This window comes from Calypte anna, chromosome 1 (assembly GCF_003957555.1).
Source record: "Calypte anna isolate BGI_N300 chromosome 1, bCalAnn1_v1.p, whole genome shotgun sequence".
Lineage (NCBI taxonomy): Eukaryota > Metazoa > Chordata > Aves > Apodiformes > Trochilidae > Calypte > Calypte anna.
Genome location: NC_044244.1, coordinates 89,798,042 through 89,815,149, shown reverse-complemented (window position 1 = coordinate 89,815,149; position 17,108 = coordinate 89,798,042). Strand labels below are relative to the sequence as shown.

General features: G+C 42.8%; 1 protein-coding gene across 2 annotated transcripts in view; it reads left to right on the top strand.

Annotated features, from left to right (window-relative positions):
- Positions 1-17,108, top strand: part of ELK3 (ETS transcription factor ELK3) — a 44,005-nt gene that overhangs the window by 13,171 nt on the left and 13,726 nt on the right. For both annotated transcript variants that reach the window (XM_008499148.2, XM_030469200.1), the window contains exon 2: positions 4,896-5,104. In XM_008499148.2, coding sequence (XP_008497370.1) covers positions 4,898-5,104 — 207 coding nt within the window. In that variant the 5' untranslated portion in view covers positions 4,896-4,897. The remainder of the gene's footprint in view (positions 1-4,895; positions 5,105-17,108) is intronic.

Sequence of the window (17,108 nt, the reverse complement as noted above, 5' to 3'; positions counted from 1 at the left end):
ATATTCTGATTCTGATGCCTCCTTCCCATCTCAATCCCGAGCTTAAAATCTGATGCGTGGAGGTGACATTGTGTGACACTGATGAGGCAGCTGGGAGATTTTGTATGAAGAGGTGCACATTGGAAAGGATGTAAAGTGGCAATGCAGAGGGTGTTGGGGTGGCGACTGTCACAGCAGCTTGAGAAATGGACTTGCAGAAAACTTGGTCCTGAAATACCCTTCTGCTGTCTAACATTCTGCATTTCAAAGTATAATTCCTTCTAGCTATACCAGTTATTACTTGCATGAGTGGTTGTGGAACTGATCACAAAGTAAAATTACTAGGCTATTTTAGGTCAGGTCAACCCAGCAAATTTTGTTTCATGGCTTAGAAAATACCTTTGACTGTGAATTGCATTGTATAAATGTTTTAGCAAAACCATGCGTGTTAATGGGTGAAAAAATTTACTCTTTTGTTTCTGTGAATTCTGACTGACACAGAATATATGTTTCTTACGTAGGTTGCCTGTCTTGTTCTGTACCATAGATGGATGTCACTATCTGAATACGTGATTTTTAAAAACTTTTTTTTTTCTAATCCCTGTAATTCAGTATGTGGTTCCATGCATTATTTATTGCCCAGCATTCAAATCCTGTCCTGAGTACAGAATTACCAGGAGTATTTCTTATTACTATTTAATATTAATAAAGAGATGAATGAAATGTGAATTATATGCCCTGTAGGATGTGCTTAACACCCATTTCAGTCAAGTGAAGGCAAGATGCTGAATTCCCCTTAAGTCAGTAAAAAATTCAAAAGAATTAGAAAATAAAGACAATAAATGAAAGACAATAAAGATTTCTGACTCCTCTCAATTGTAGTTTATAACAACTTGTAATACAGCTAGTACACTTCTGTTAAATAACATGTCTTGTAATATGTCTGCTATGTGATTCTTCTGTGCCACCACTCAAAAGAGGCACAAGTTAAGGCTCCGTGTGCCGTGGGGCCACGTTGTCCTCCCAGGGGAATAGTTCAAGCCTTGTGTCCACAGAGAAAAGTAGTTTAATGCTTCTGTTGGCCTGATTGGAAATGAAATATTTTGTATAAGTTTAAAAATCCATCTACTGCAGGATCTTAGTTTTTTGCCACTCCCTGTGACTCACATTTTAAAGAATGGAAACAAGATGAAAAGTTTAACATCAGTTTACTGAATTCAAAGTATTTAAGATTTTACATCACCATATATACTTACTGAGCACAAAGCTTCTGTTAAAGGTAGTTACATCTGTGAATATTCAGTGCAACTCAGACTGAATGCCTCTAGCTGGGTGCTTAGAAGAAAGGGACCATACAATTAATGATCAGCTGAAAACATAATTTGCATGATTTTCTTCATGTAGGAATTGTACATAGGGTTGTTATACAAGCACTATGGGAAGCTTTATACAGGAACTTGGAGGCAGATGGAGGGATGGAGTACAATACAGCATTGAGCTGGTTTAATCTCATTTCAGTAAGGGCAGACTTGGGTCACATCCAGTAGAAGATTTATGCGCCTACCAATTAGGCACATCGATGCTGAATTCTGAGGCAAGCAAGTCCTTTATAAAGCCTGTTCAGAGCTACACACTTGGAGAGTCGATGGGAAGGCAAGCAGAGTGGTCTGCTTGAGAGGAACTGCCTAAATCTTAATTCCACCACAGCCATCTGTCCTGGATCTAGCACCTGAAGTGCCCTCCAGAGATTGTGTGTATCTTAGCTGGCTGAAGAACAGATCAGTAAGAACTGCACTTCTTTGAAAAATGTAGCAAGAACTTTTTATTCAATAACCTGATGGAAGTAATTTCTCCTTAATCACTGGGTCAGACAGAGTAGAATGTTCTCACCTAGGCTTGCACTGCTCATGTGTTTTACATTATGCCTATGGCTGAAGTCACCATGAGGCCCTCACTCCATAGATAAAGTGGAATCCAAAACTATTTACATTTTACAAACTGTAAGCATCAGAGCAGTAGCTGTAGAGACCTTGTGAGTGCTCTTGGGCAGAGGTGAAAGTGGATGGAGGAGACTGTGGTGAAACGCCCCTTGCTGTGAGTTTAGTTGCACCTAAACTTTCTCAAGAGACATGATTGCTGATTATCTGAAGGAAGACATAATTTAAGGTCTGGATGAAAGAATTCTATCTCTGAGGTACTGTACCATTTTGGCTAACGGCATGGTGGAGTTTGTACTTGTTCTTTTGTAGCTCTTTTCCATCTCTAATTTCCTCAGCTGAAGTTCTGCTGACAGGTTTTTGTAGCACGGGATACCTGTGCATATTTTAATACACTTTTGATGAAAGAGATTTATAAGGTACTTCCAATTTTCCAGAGCAAAAAAAGAAGTTCTCTTTGTGATTTCTTGTTTGAAATAATGGTTTAAAACTTGAAGTGGGGAAATTAATTTAGATTAGATATTAGGAGGTAATTCTTTACTGTGAGGGTGGTAAGACACTGGCACAGGTTGCCCAGGGAAGTGGCTCCCTGGCAGTGTTCAAGGCCAGTTTGGATGGGACTTTGAGCAACCTGATCTAGTGGGAGGTGCTCCTGCCCATGGAAACAGATGATCTTTAAGGTCCTGTCCAGTGCAAACCATTCTATGATTCTGTATTCTATAACTGTGTGATACATACTGACATTATGCAGAGTATTGCTGTATCATATATGATATACAAAAACTAGATTATTTGTAAGTAATACAGCTGTATATACCCATATATTTTGTGAACTAACTTGCAAGATTTATAAATACGAATTTAAAAATGTGTTTATATGATGCCAGATTAATAGGGGTACTTTATTAGCCATCCACTGAAGATGTTAATACCTGCACAGATGGTGTGGAACTTTCAAAGCCTGTAAAGCGAGTATATAGCTTTCACATATATTAAATTCTAGCTATACATTTTGTTCTTACACTGTTTAGGAAAGGATTAGTATAAAGTGACAAAAACTGCAACAAAGCAAATGCAAAGCTTTGAAAGTGGCACATCATCCATATAGGCAGCTCTGTTTCAGCCAACAGTGCTGGGAGCCCCTGTCATCTCCTGAAGGTGCTATCTGGTTACCAAGTTGTACAGCTGGGTGTCAGGGACAGGTATTTTTGTCCTCGGCATTCAGACTGGATTCTCAGTTGATTAGAGAAATGAATTATCCCTATGCAGGGATAATAAAACCATCATTAATTCTGCAAAACCTTGTTTGGCCAGTGCGCTTCAAAATTATTTGAATCAAGCTAGAGCTCCAAATTCTGTTTTTCTGTAAAACCATTGACAACATTTTCTGGTATCCTTAACTTGCTTTTCCTCTAGTGAAGCTTATGCCTTTCATTTGCCTTTATACTAGTGATGCTTATGTCACGTATTTTCCCCTTTATCTACCGTGGTGTGAAGAGAAGCTAATTAAGTTAGTAGGACAAAATAAACACGATTTCCATGGTGCTGGGACAGGCTGGGAAAGGCACCGTTCCATGTGGTGAATGGTTGGGAGCCTTGTGCCCTCTTGTGGTCAAGGGAATCGTCAGGGAGAAAGCCTGGCAGGGACTGGCCCTGTAATCTGTTAGGACACGAACAGGAATATATGTAGGAAACAAAATGAGCAAGGAGGTAAAAAAGTCACCAGCTTGTTTAGATAAAGACAAAAATATCCACTGTTCCACGTACAAAGATAAATCAGGCAATAATTTTCCCCATCAGCACCATAATCAGGTAGCCCAGTAGTACCACCATCTCTAAATCAGTGTTAGTTAGAGACAGAGCATGTCCAAATAAAGCATAAGAAGAAGCCTAGAAAAAAACATTTGATACACTGTTAAGATGCTAAGGCTGGCAAAGTTGTTAGAAGTGAGGAAAGAAATCCTATTTTGTAGTTCTGCAGTTTAAAATGTCAGCTTTAGCTGTATCTTCATTAGAATAATAAGTTGTCTTCAGTGGTAGTGATCCTGAGTTTTAAGTTGTGTATGTGCCTGTGCTGAGTTGCAGTATAATATTTTTAAGTTTATTTTTCTATTGCAGTGCCTGAAAAAAAAAGGTTTACTCTGGAGAAGGCTCAGTAGCAGAGGCACTTAGCAGAGAAAAAAGAAAAATTCAAAATAACTTCAGACAACCTTAGAAGTGAGACTCGGGTACTGTTAGAAGTATTCCTAGTTCTTGGTCATTCACATGAAAATGAAAGAAAAGATCTGTTAGAGAAGAGCTCAGGGTAAACATCACTTATTTTATTGTGCTTGTGTATACTGAACTTTAAGCATTTCTGCAAAATAGATAATATCTTTTGAGGTGTTTTTAATTAGCAAGCAGAAGCAGCAAGAGCCATTTCGGACCTTGGAAGAAACAAAATAGAGAAAGTCTGTATGACACCAGGAAGGCAGACGTGTGTGGTGGGAGGAGGAAAGAGGATGGTTTCTGGTCCTCTTACAAAGGCAACTACTCTGGTCTTTGCTTTTCCTTCCCCTCTTCCCAAGGATATATGCAGACGGGTTTAGAGTTCTCATGATGGTAAACAGCATTTTTTCAGTTCGTTTAAATGGGTAGCTACATCAGGTGTATTCCCCCCATCTGTTCCCTTGAAGGGTGGTTTTGTACACCAAAGACACCAAGTGAAGATGACCCAGTGAGCGATGTGAACTATACAGTTGTACTATGTGCCCCTTCAGAAAAAAAGCAGTGGAAAAAATACAGAAGTGGGAGAGCAAGACCTGTGGCATCTCGGGGATGTTTGGTTGCAAATGATACAGTAGCTTCCTTTGCTCGGTTACCTAGGATGCCTCCTACACAGAGCTTATAAGTGAAATGGGTGTTGGGTGGCACACCTGCTCCCAAAGGTTTTCACGCTGTTTTCAGAATTTCACTGTTGCTCTCCTTTGTCCCTTGTAGGTATGGAGAGTGCAATCACACTGTGGCAGTTCCTTTTGCAGTTGCTGCTAGACCAGAAACATGAGCACCTGATTTGCTGGACGTCAAACGATGGCGAATTCAAGCTACTCAAGGCAGAAGAAGTGGCTAAGCTGTGGGGACTCAGAAAAAACAAAACTAATATGAATTATGACAAGCTGAGCCGAGCGCTCAGATACTATTATGACAAGGTAAATTTTGCTATTCTCGTGCAGACTAAGAAAATAGAAACACTATCATTTAATATTTCACCTCTATGTGGAAACTATTCGACAGGTCCTCTAACTAGTTTTTACCACAGAGAACAGTATGGAAAGCACAGTGGAGGTAAGAGGGCAACTAAAAGATGCACAGGAAAACACTGCTTATCCCAATTCCTGAGGAGGGGAGGCTTTGACCTAGGTTTACACTTACTGATACTTTCATGTGTTTATGTGTTTGGCTACCCAATCTTTTCTGTAGCTTTTGACAACAATAAAATAACTGTTGATAACGGAGAACTGTTTGATTATTACAGCCTGCATAGGATCTTCTGGAATTCAGGGAGGTGATAGAAAGCAGTGATACTGCAATGCAGCAGGCAGATTGGCAGCTTTACCAGCTGGTTATCACCTATGTCAGAAAAAAGAAAAGACACACAAAAACCCCAACAGCATAGGGGGTGGGGTTGAGTTTTCACACATCTTTTGGAGAATAGATCTTGCTGTCCAGTGTTTTAGCTAGTCTTGCCTGACCTTTCTGGTAAATCTTTTCTGCAGATGTAATGGGTCCTAATTTGTTAGCTGGAGATACAGTGCTAAACACTTGCAGTTACATACAATTTAGAAGAGATCAGTAGAGGTTACTGGTAACTAGCACCCTTGAAAATAATTTTTCTGTGGTGTATATAGTAAATGACTGTAGTAGGAGTTCGTAAGATCACTGTCACCCTCGTGAAAACCATCCCTCAGTTTGGCATTTAGTCCTGGGTCTTTTTCTTCACCATGAAGCAAGGTGGCAACAAAACAACAGAGAATGCAAAAATGAAAACAGAATAGCCAGGGTATGTATTAGATTGCTGTAGCAGAAAGACATCTTAGGGGAATATCTCTGATGTATCAAGATTCTAAAAGGAAAATATTGTTGAACACAAATATGGGAGCGCTAAAATACCTTGCATATTCACCTTTCTCAGTTTTAGACCCAAGCAAGTTCAAGGAATTTCTGTATTGTTTCTCTAGCATTTTTGGATGTACATTATATTGTTTTTGCTAATTATTATTAAATCTTTTCAGGATTAGGTCCCGTTTTAAAAAAATTTAAAATAAATTAATAGGTTTTACTATTTCCTATATTATTGAAGATTAAAAAGGAAGACTCTTAAAGATTTTATATATTAAAAAGGAAAACTTTATAGCCATGCTTAGTGGTCTGTTCTCACCTTGATTTTTCAGAAAAGGCAGTGAGAAGAGATTATATGGTGAGTAACACCAGTGTTCAGCACTTGCTGCCTGCGTAAGGCAGAGGAAACTAGAGAGTGTTGATGAACTCAGAGTACTGTTGCTGTGTATTATTTGTAGTGCACAAATTCTTGAAGGGCACAATGGGGCTGGGTGCTAAAAATGCAAAAATGTTATGACTGCAAATTCAAGGCATAATCTGAAGATCAGACTTTTTGTTATTCACATTCAACACTGGAAGGAATCTTTCTCCTGCAGGATTTTTTTTTAGTTTCAGATTTAGAGCTGGAAGTTCTGCAATGAAATATATTTAGTATTTTGCCTACTGGAAGTCAGATTTTTCTAGTTAACATGTTTCAAAAGTGGCCTGACTGTTGAAGGCACAAAAGGATTCAGAGAGGACAGTGCAGCGGGTGTTCCAAACAGTTGGTGCGATGAATTCCCCTTCACTGAGTGTTAAAAAGACTTCTGCTCAGCATGGGGAAGCTTGCTTCATTATATGGCTCCAACCCCTCTGATTATAATCTTGACTGGGATCAATGGAGCCAGAGTGCCTGCTGGTGGATGAACAGGCAGAGCACAAATACGCAGTTAAGTGACTGAACAGACACGGCTTAAAAACAAGGGATGAGATATTTGTAGCGCTTGTCCTTCAAGATCTCTCTGATCTCTTCAAATCAATTGATATAATTGCTCCTTCCACGGAGCTCCCTTTCTTCTTTTATCCCTTAACCTTTCTTTTTTTTTTTTTTTTTTTACCCTTGTCCTGTTTTCAGTTGCCCCCCGCAGCACACGAGTGCTGTCCTCTGTCTTGTCCCTGCTCACACAGCATCTGCCAGAGGAGTGGCTGTAGGGTTTCCTCACGGGGCTCTGGCTGAGGTGATTACTTGCTGTTACTGCAGCCGCATTCTTGGACTCTGTGCTCTCTCTTCTGGCTGCAAGTTTTATCTAGGTTTGGCACAAGGATTTTGGCTGTTTTTCCAGGAGTTGTGCAGCCCAGTGGAGGTTGTTGCTCCTAGATGGAAAGAAGGATAAGCTTTCCCTTCCCCATGTATTGTGATCAGGGTTTGAACCCCGAACCAAAGTCATGGCCACTGCTATTTAAATCGAAGGAATAACTCCTTTATCAGGACACAGTGGGGGGGTCTCACTTGCTGTGCGAGTATGGTGTGTTGAATCCTGTTTTTTTCCAGGCAGGAAGGCAGACTATTGGGAGTACAGAGGGACAGGGGATCTTTCTGCAGGTTTTGACATTTGAGACATACTGGCGTAAGGCAGCATCTAATGAATCCTAGTAGGCTGGCAGGGAGTGCTTACTAGTAGGTTCAGACCTAAATGGTTCCTCTGCCTTCAGTTCAGTCCATGCTGCATAGCACAGAAAGGGAAAGAAGTCAAGGAAGGAAGGAAAGGCTCCCTGGCATTTTTCTTTCCCCTCTGCAAAACAAAAGGGGAAGGGCTGATGGGGTTGAAAGGGTATCTCTCAGACTTTTGCACTCCTTTCCCGTGGATGATTCACCACTTTGTGGGGTAATATTAAGAGCAGTTTAGATGCTGAGGTAGCCTTATGGAGCCTACCTAGATCTTGTCCTTTTCCTTGCTGTTGGCAGCTATAGATGTGTTGACAGCTGGATGTGCTGGAGCAGATGGGATGCACACTGAGCAAATGGGAGAAACATTGTGCTGCAGGCTGGGGTGAGGCAGCAGGAAAGGCAAGAGGTGGAACTCTGGGCAAGATTTCCTTCAGGTTGTGGAATTATCAACAGGGACTTCTCTACCTATAACCCAGATGCTCTGGCAGTATGTGAGTTGGAGGCAAAGGGCAGAGATTTTCTAGAAATATGGTGGCACACAGGGTGGGCCTTCCTTCCTCAGGCTGCCTTCTTCTGCTGCTGCATACAGCTGACACTGAGTTACTGCTTCATGGTTTGTCTTTGAAATTATTCACCGTGTAGAAATAAAAACTGATCACTGGATAAATGGAGGCTTATGAGCTCTGCTGTTTTGCTTGGGGGGAACACTGGCTTGTTAAAATTCATCATCTGATTCATCTGAACTTAAAAGTAAATTAATTCCAATATTGGAGAAAAAGAAGACAATTAGGACAAATTCCTTAGCTTAGCTTTGAAAGCAAGCATGACATGCTGTTAAGGCTGATGGCTAGATTTATGTTAAATTCACATATAAAGCACCCCAGGAAATGTAGAGTGTGGCATGTCTTGATTGTAATTTATTATCATGATTCTGGTTGCTAAAGGTTTGCAGATAATTTGAAGAATTTCTGTTTCCTCTTCTGTTTGTTCCCCAAATTCCCTTCCCCGCTTTTATTTAATGCATTTCCTTTGTTGCCTTAACAGAGCAGCAGAACAGATGACAGTGCTGAGGAAAGGCATCTTGCACTCTCTCTACCTGAAGCATGAGCAGCATGTCAATCATGTTACACACTTCTGCTGGTCAAAAATCTCTTGTAAGGCTTTCAGGCAAGGAAATCCTTCACATCTGTTCTCATGCAGAGCACTTTAGCTTGATGTGTAGAACTAAAATACCTTTGTAAGTGGGATTAGTAGGTTTCTTTTTGTTCAGGTTGCTCAGTTTGTTTGTATCATAGCTGTATTGACACATACCTTCTGGAAGTCTCCAGAGGTTTCAGGAGTACTTAAGATTCCGTGAATATTTCAAGATGACACCACAAAAGGGAAGCTAGTGACTTCTCCCCATTAGGTTTTTGGGTTGTTTTTTGTTTGTTTGTGTTTCTTTAGGGAAGGAGGACAAATCTAGGAGATTACATTCAAATACTGACAGTAATAGGATGTAACAGTTGTGAAAGTTAAGCCCTTGTAAGTGCAAGAATCTCAGTTACCTGGGTAACCCTAATGTTTGCATGAATTATGCTGCATCTTTAATTACACAGTCACATACTTTTGTGATGAGCAGCTATTCAGTAATTTTTTGCATCCTCTCTGAACAGTATGTGGCCGCAGATGTTAGTGAGTATTATTCAGTCTTCTAAAGACAGGATAAATCATTTTTGTTGCAGTCAATGGCTGCCCTCTCATTTTGAAGGGCTGGCAGAATGATCTACAGCATGTAAGTACCATGGGCTTCATTTTGCTTGATGCAGTGCAGGGGACAGGGCTTCTTAGGTGCTCTTAGGCTTGAGAGATGTAGCGGGAAGAGCCTTTCTTGCTCCTGAGGCTCAACGAGCTGCTGGCCTCTCCATTGCCTCGCACAAGAGTGAGCTCTCTCTGTGGGTGTGTGTCCCACCTTTATCGGCCCCTGGTCTTGCTCATGCCCAATAGGGGCCTGTCCTAATCAGGCACAGGTGGACTCACACCCACTCTTTGGCAACTCAAGGCACCTGGTTTATCTTGTTTCTCTACATTTCCCCCCTTTTTTTTTTTCTTTTTTTTTTTTTTTCTTAAAGCTTTCCCGGTTTGCCCTAGCTTACAGGATTTTTACACACACACATTTTTACAACACTGATTACAGGATTTTTACACATTTTTACACATGTAGCTTACGGGATTTAACCCTAGCTTCGACTGACACACACTTATAGCTTACGGGATTTGACCCTAGCTTACAAACATACACAGGATTTTTACACATTTTTTTTTTTTTTTTTTCAACTGACACAAACATACATAGCTTACAGGATTTAACCCTAGCTTCTAAGACTGACACAAGACTGACACAACCTAAACATACAAACATACACTTATAGCTTACGGGATTTAACCCTAGCTTTTCACACTGCTGCAGCCTAGGCAAACCGTTCAATGTCAGCCCAGGCACTTTTCACAAAGTCTCTGCCTTTCTGACTTGAGTTGTTCTTCTCCCGCCTGTATCTGCTCTTCTCTTGGCTTCCCTCTGCTCAGGGGTTTCCAATCCAAAGAGCTTGCTGGTTCCTCATGGGATTACGGGATTTAACCCTTCCTCATGGGATTCCATACCATGGGATTCCATCCTCCTGGCTTCCCTCTGCTTAGGGGTTTCCAAAGAGAGAATCCTTATCTTGGCTTCCCTCTGCTCAGGGGTTTCCAATCCAAAGAGCTTGCTGGTCATACCTTTCAGGGAGAGTGTTAGCCCAGGCACTTTTTCAAATCAGGGAGAATGTTCCTGTTGCCAGCTCCTCACACTGCTGCCTTTCAGAAGTTGTTCTTCTTTCAAGTTGCCCACATTCTCCACCAAATGTAGCGGGAAGAGCCTTTCTTGCTCCTGATGCTCAACAAGCTGCTGGCCCCCCCATTGCCTCACACAAGAGTGAGCTCTCTCTCTGGGTGTGTGTCCCACCTTTATTGGCCCCTGGTCTTGCTCATGCCCAATAGGGGCCTGTCCTAATCAGGCACAGGTGGACTCACACCCACTCTTTGGCAACTCGAGGCACCTGGTTTATCTTGTTTCTCTACAGAGAGATGCTCATGGCATTCTCTCTTCTCCTATAACAGGTCAGATGCAGTAGCCTGGTTATTAGTTCCCATTTTTACTGCACAAGTGTGGGTGGCAGCACGGAAGAATTTTCTTGGGAAGAGGGCCCCTTGCATGGTCTACTTAGAGAAGTTCAGGATACAAAGTGATAAGGGAAACTATTATTTTACTTTTGGGAAGATATTCTCTTGAGTTGTCTCAGGAGAAATAGAACATTACAATGGAACAATAGCAGTATAGTGGTGCTACAGTACCAGCTACACAGTTTGTAGTGGTACAGGTAATATACCTGTGGTATAGGGTACAGGGTATAAGGAAATATGCGAAGAAGCATTAGAAAATAGATTTATAGAGAATTGGAAAGAGTTTCTTCCAGTTGAGTTATGACTACAAATGAACTGCATAATCTGATGATCAGAGTCATCAGGAGTGATGTGTGGAAGTCAAGAAAGTACTTGTCTGAAATAGCACAGAAGTGGTTATTGAGTGATCTCCTAGGGAGAAATGGAAATAAAGATTTTGATACTTACTAAAAAGTTATGGGTAGAGGAGAAAACCCAGGAACACCCTAAAAAGGAGTGACAAATTGTTGATGCTTCATGTAACAAGAAAGAGATGTGCAGTGAATTGCAGCAGAGAGAGACCAGAGAACCTGGCCAAAGGTGCCAACTAGAGGAACGGCCTTTGCCTTCCAGATGGAGATGGGTGAGGCAAGACTGAAATGCAGCTAAGTGATGGCCTTGCACTTCGAAAGGTCAGTACAGATGCACGATATAGTAGCATCTGTGCCTCCATAAAAATTTCACAAAATCTGGCTTCTGCACACAGAGTGCATGGAGCATGGTGTTAACAGAATCTGTCTACCTGAACATGCTGATGTGGACACACACTGGTTTTTTTGGAGATAACCATGCAGCCACCAGTATGTCCTGCTAGTTTACATATTTGGGACATTGGTGTGGGAGCAGCTCACTCTCTGGGTAGAGTTACCAAAAGCTGGAGGCAGCTCATGTTTTCATAGAGGCCTTGAGAAATTCATAGCCTAAGTGTCCCTACATCTGTTGCATCCCTCACTACTCTTGGAGCCAAGGACCTTGGAACACATCCAAATGGGAGTTAAGTGCAGCAGCTACAGCTCTCGGGAACCCTGATTGTAGGTCACTTTCAGTGAGGAGGAAGAAAGTCCCAATCTGGTCTTCCTGCCGCTGAGGCCCTTCATTAGTCTGATGTTCAAGTAGGAACTGGATATGATTTCCCAGCTCAATGTCCAAGTGGCTCTCTGCACCCAGCAAACTTGCTAGCTAACAGGTTTGAGCCAAGCCACTAAAATCCTTGTGTCACACTGGTAGTACAGTTACACCTTAGAAGCAGGAGGATGAGAAACAAAGAGGAGGAGCTGGGAACAGGACAGCTATCATGTAGTCCCCATCAGAGAGGCATGGTGGGATGGCTCTCATGACTGGGATGCTGCAATGGATGGTTATAAGCTCTTCAGAAAGGACCGACAGGGAAGGAGAGGCAGCGGAGTGGCTGTATGTGTTAGGGAGTGTTTTGATTGCACGGAGCTTGATGATAGTGATGATAAGGTTGAGTGTTTATGGGTAAGGAGCAGGGAGAATGTGAATGAGACAGATATCCTGTTGGGTGTTTGTTACAGACCACCTAACCAGGACAAGGAGGCAGGTGAAGCATTCTAAAAGATGCTGATAGAGATCTCACAATGTCTTGCCCTTGTCCTGGTGGCACATCTGCTGGAAGTACACCATAGCAGAGAGGAGACAGGCTAGGAGGTTTTTCTAGTGTGTGGAACATAACTTCCTGACACATCTGGTAGTTGAGCCTGCCAGAGGAGGTGCCTCACCAGATCTCGTGTTCACAAACAGGGCAGGACTGGTGGGAAATGTGGTGGTCAGAGGTCTTCTTGGGTTTTGCAGCCATGAAATGGTGAGGTTCTCCATCCTTGGTGAAGTAAGGAGGTGGGGTCACCGACACCTCCACCATGGGCTTCTGGAGGGCTGACTTTGGGCTGTTGAGAACAGTGGTTGAGAGAGTACCTTCAGAGACAGTCCTGAAGGGTCAAAAAAAGCTGGATGCTCTTCAAGAAGGAAATGTTAAAAGCAGAGGAGCAGGCTGTCCCCATGTGCTCTAAGACAAAATGGCAGAGTAGAGTTTACCTTCTTTGGAAGAAAGGGCAAGCGTCTCAAGATGAGTACAGGGGTCTCCTTAGGTCATGCAGAGAAAAAAATTAGAAAGGCAAAAGCCCAGCTGGATCTCAGTCTGGCCACTGTCATAAGGGACAACAAAAATATTTTTTACAAATGCATTAACAATAAAAAGAAAGCCAGGGAGGAATCTCCATCCTCAATTGGATGTGGGGGGGAATGTTACAACCAAGGATAAGGAAAAAGCAGAAATACTTAATGCCTTCTTTGCCTTCATATTTATTAGTCAGACCAGCTACCTGCAGGGTATTTAGCCTTCTGAGCTGGAAGATAAAGACAGGGAGCAGCAGAATCCCCCCACAGCCCAGGCGGAAGCAGTTAATGCCCTGGTGCAGCACCTGGACACTCACAAGTCTATGGGGCTGGATGGGATCCATCTGAGAGCATTGAGGGAGCTGGCAGAGGAGTTCTTCAAGTTTCTCTTCATCATTTATCAACAGTCCTGGTTAACCATGGAGGTCCCAGGTGACTGGAAGTTTGCCAGTGTGAGACCTATCCTCAGAAAGGGCTGCAAGAAGCACTGGGGGAGCTACAGGCTTGTCATCCTGACCTCGGTGCCTGGGAAAATTATGGAGAGGTTCATCTTGAGTGTACTCACTCGGCAAGTTCAGGACAGCCAGGGGATCAGGCCCAGCCAGCATGGGTTCAGGAAAAGCAGGTCCTGCTTGACCAACCTGATCTTGTTCTATGACCAAGTGACCCACCTAGTGGATGAGGGAAAGGCTGTGGATGTTTACCTGCACTTTAGTAAAGCCTTTGACACCATCTCCCAGAGGATTCTCCTAGAGAAGCTGGCAGCTCATGGAATAGACAGGTGTACTCTTCATGGGGTTAAAAACTGGCTGCATGGCTGGGTCTGGAGAGTTGCAGTCTGTGGAGTTAAATCCAGTTGGCAGCCCATCACCTGTAGTGTTCCCCAGGGCTCAGTTTTGGGGGTGGTTTTGTTCAGTTTCTCTAGCAATGATCTAGATGAGGGGATTGAGTGCTTCCTCAGCAAGTTTGCAGACCAACACAAAGTTGGGTAGGATTGCTGATCTGCCTGAGGGTAGGAAGGCTTTGCAGGAGGGATCTAGACAAATTCTGGTTGAATTGATGAGCTGAGGCCAATTGTCAGAGTTTTAACAGGACTGAGTGCCAGGTCCTGAATTTGGGACACAACAACCCCATGGAACACTACAGGCTTGTGTACGAGTGCTGGAAGGCTGCCCAGAGGAAAAGGACCTGGGGGTGCTGGTTGACACCTGGTTGAATATGAGCCAGCAGTGTGGCCAAGAAGGCCAACAGCATCCTGGCTTGTATCAGGAATAGTGTGGGCAGCAGGAGTAGGGAAGTGATGGTGTCCCTGTACTTGGCACTGGTGACACCACATCTCCAGTACTGTGTGGAGCTCTGGGCCCGTCACTACACGAAAGACATTGAGGTCCTGGAGTGAGTTCAGAGAAGGGCAACCAAGCTGGTGAAGGGTCTGGAGCACAAGTCCTTTGAGGAGAGGCTGAGGGAACTGGAATTGTTTAGTTTGGAGGAGGCTGAAGGGAGACCTTTACAACTACCTGAAAGGAGGTTGTAGTGAGGTGGGTTCTGGCCTCTTCTCTCAAGTAAATAATGATAAGACTGGAGGAAATAGCCTAAAGCTGCACCAGGGGAGGTTTAGACTAGATATTAAGGAGAATTTCTTTACTGGGAGAGTAGTTAGGCACTGGAACAGCCTCCCTGGCTGCCCAGAGATGGAGCCACCATTCCATGAAGTATTTAAAAAATGTGTACATGAGGCACTTCAGGTTAGGCTCTGTTTGGCATGGTGATATGTATTATTTTATTTTTATTTTATTTCATTATTTTCTTTTACTTTATTTTATTGTGGGGGTGGGAGGCTGATGGTTGGATGCAGTGGTCGTGAGGTCCTTTCCAACCATGACAATTCTGTGATTCTGCAAATGTCTGAAAACAGGGAGTAGGAGTCAGAGCTGATGAAAATAAAACATGATAAAAGAATAATAGAATCACAGAATGGTTTGGGTTGGAAGAGATCTTAAAGAACACCTACTAGGTTGCTTAAGGCCCCATCCAACCTGAAGAAGGGAAATCCGAATTGCACCAATGCACCGGAAAACTTCTGGAGGGAAAGGGGAAAGTGGAAAAAAACCCAGAGGTCATGTGCTGTTGAGATAGGCAAACAGCTCCTGTGTATTTTGGAAGGGCGTCCAAAAGTGGTAGTGCATGTGCATAGTTGACCAAACCAGGACACACACACAGAAAAAAAAACCCCAACCCAACCACATTATATCCTGTTTTAAGCTGCAGTGGGAACCAGGTCACTGAGCTTTCGGCATCTAGCTCAGCCAGCTGGTCTGTGAAGGAGAAGGGAGAGACCCATCCCTCTACCTGGGGGTTCAGAGCATTTGGGTAAGGCTGGGTTTGGAGCTGCTTGTACAGTGAGTGCCTGCAATGCTGTGGTGTCAGCAAGCCTGAGCTCCCTAGCACAGCTGATGCACCAGAGAAGATGCTGGGCAGTGCTGTATCCAGTTTGTATTTGCAGCTTTCAGAGCACTCAGCAATGGGCAGGGGGGTCACCTTTTGCTGTAGTCTCTGTTTTATAGACCGGGTGACTAAAGAGAGGAAGTGGAAAGTGTTCAGGTGATGAAACCAATCAAGAAGCCAACAGAAGAGATGGGCATTCCCAGCCCCCTGCCCTTTTTATAGATGTCAGAGAGTACTGTTTCTTGATAAGATAGATTTTTTTTTTTTTTTTTTTTTTTTTTTTTTTTGAGCTGTTGGACTGGAGCCTCTGGTCCTGGCCTGGCCCATTTCTCTTCCCCAGCAGCTGCCCTGGCTCAGCAGAGCAGTTCCCTTCCCCAGCAGCACAGCCCTGGAGCTCCCTGCAGCCCTGGCCAGCAGCCACCAACACTCATTGCAAGCCTGCTCACAAGGGAATTTACTTAGAAAATTCAAACAACAAGAAAAAAGGGCTAAACGTGCACACACACATACTGTTCAGTTATCAAGCAAGTGTCCAAGTCTCCCTGCAAATGCAGTCCTTAATATAAGGAATCCTTCTTTGCCCTTCCAAAGTGAGGGTGGAAAACCCCTGCTTCTCAAGATACTACTGTATCCTGTGGTTTGAATCATCATCCACAGCTCAGAATTATTCTGACAGATCACTGAAGGTTATGGTAAAAATACACTGCTTTTCACCTCACTTCAGTTATCTGTCAAAAAAAAAAAAAAATAGAGAAGTCCGTAGCATTTCAGAGGCACTTAATTAATTTGTGGCCTTATTTTCTCTTACACGAAATTTCTTCAGGCTCCACATTGAAGAGAAGGATGAAAAATGCTTGAGGGATCTGCCCTTGAATCCTTTTCATCTCCAGGCATTGTTAAGTGGGCTTTTGCTGCAGGCTTACTCTCAGAGGAACCGCACCGAGAGATCTTAAAATATAACTATATTTAACAGTAATAGAAATATAAACTCACCAGTCCATTCAGTTGGGTTTTTTTATAGCAATGTTTCCCTGTTCCAAGCCTGCACCAGTGCAGAAGTACCACCCTTAAATACATTTAATCTATTTCTGCTGGGAGTTGCACTATATATGTTACATATATTATATATATATATATATATATATATATATACATATTTAAAAAAAGAAAACTAAGTCAAGTTTAGGTGTTTCTTCCCATAAGTGAGCTTCCCATAAGTTTCTTCCCATTTGGAGTTTTCGCCTTTTTCAAGAAAAATGTAACGCTGAGAGTGCAGAAAAAGTTCATCCATCCAATGTTTCACCCAATTAGCACACACACAAAAGAAAAAATCTAGGCCAAGCCCGAAGCCATGGAAATTAAAGCTGAGACAGATTGAGATCCTCTGGGCTAACTATATGTCCTGAGCTTTTGGAGGGCAAAAATAGGCATTTCAGGACCCACTGGGTGGACATAGCTACAGCTCAGCATGGAAGTTTTGTGTCTTGAGTCTCAGGTTGCTGAATTTTGTTCTCCTCCTTGCTGCAGATCCCCATTATCAACTTGGGAAACAGCTTTCTCCATCTGTGCCACAGCTCCTGACCTGTGAATCAAAGCCACCTCCCAGGGCTCTTTGTGGGATTAATTTTGTA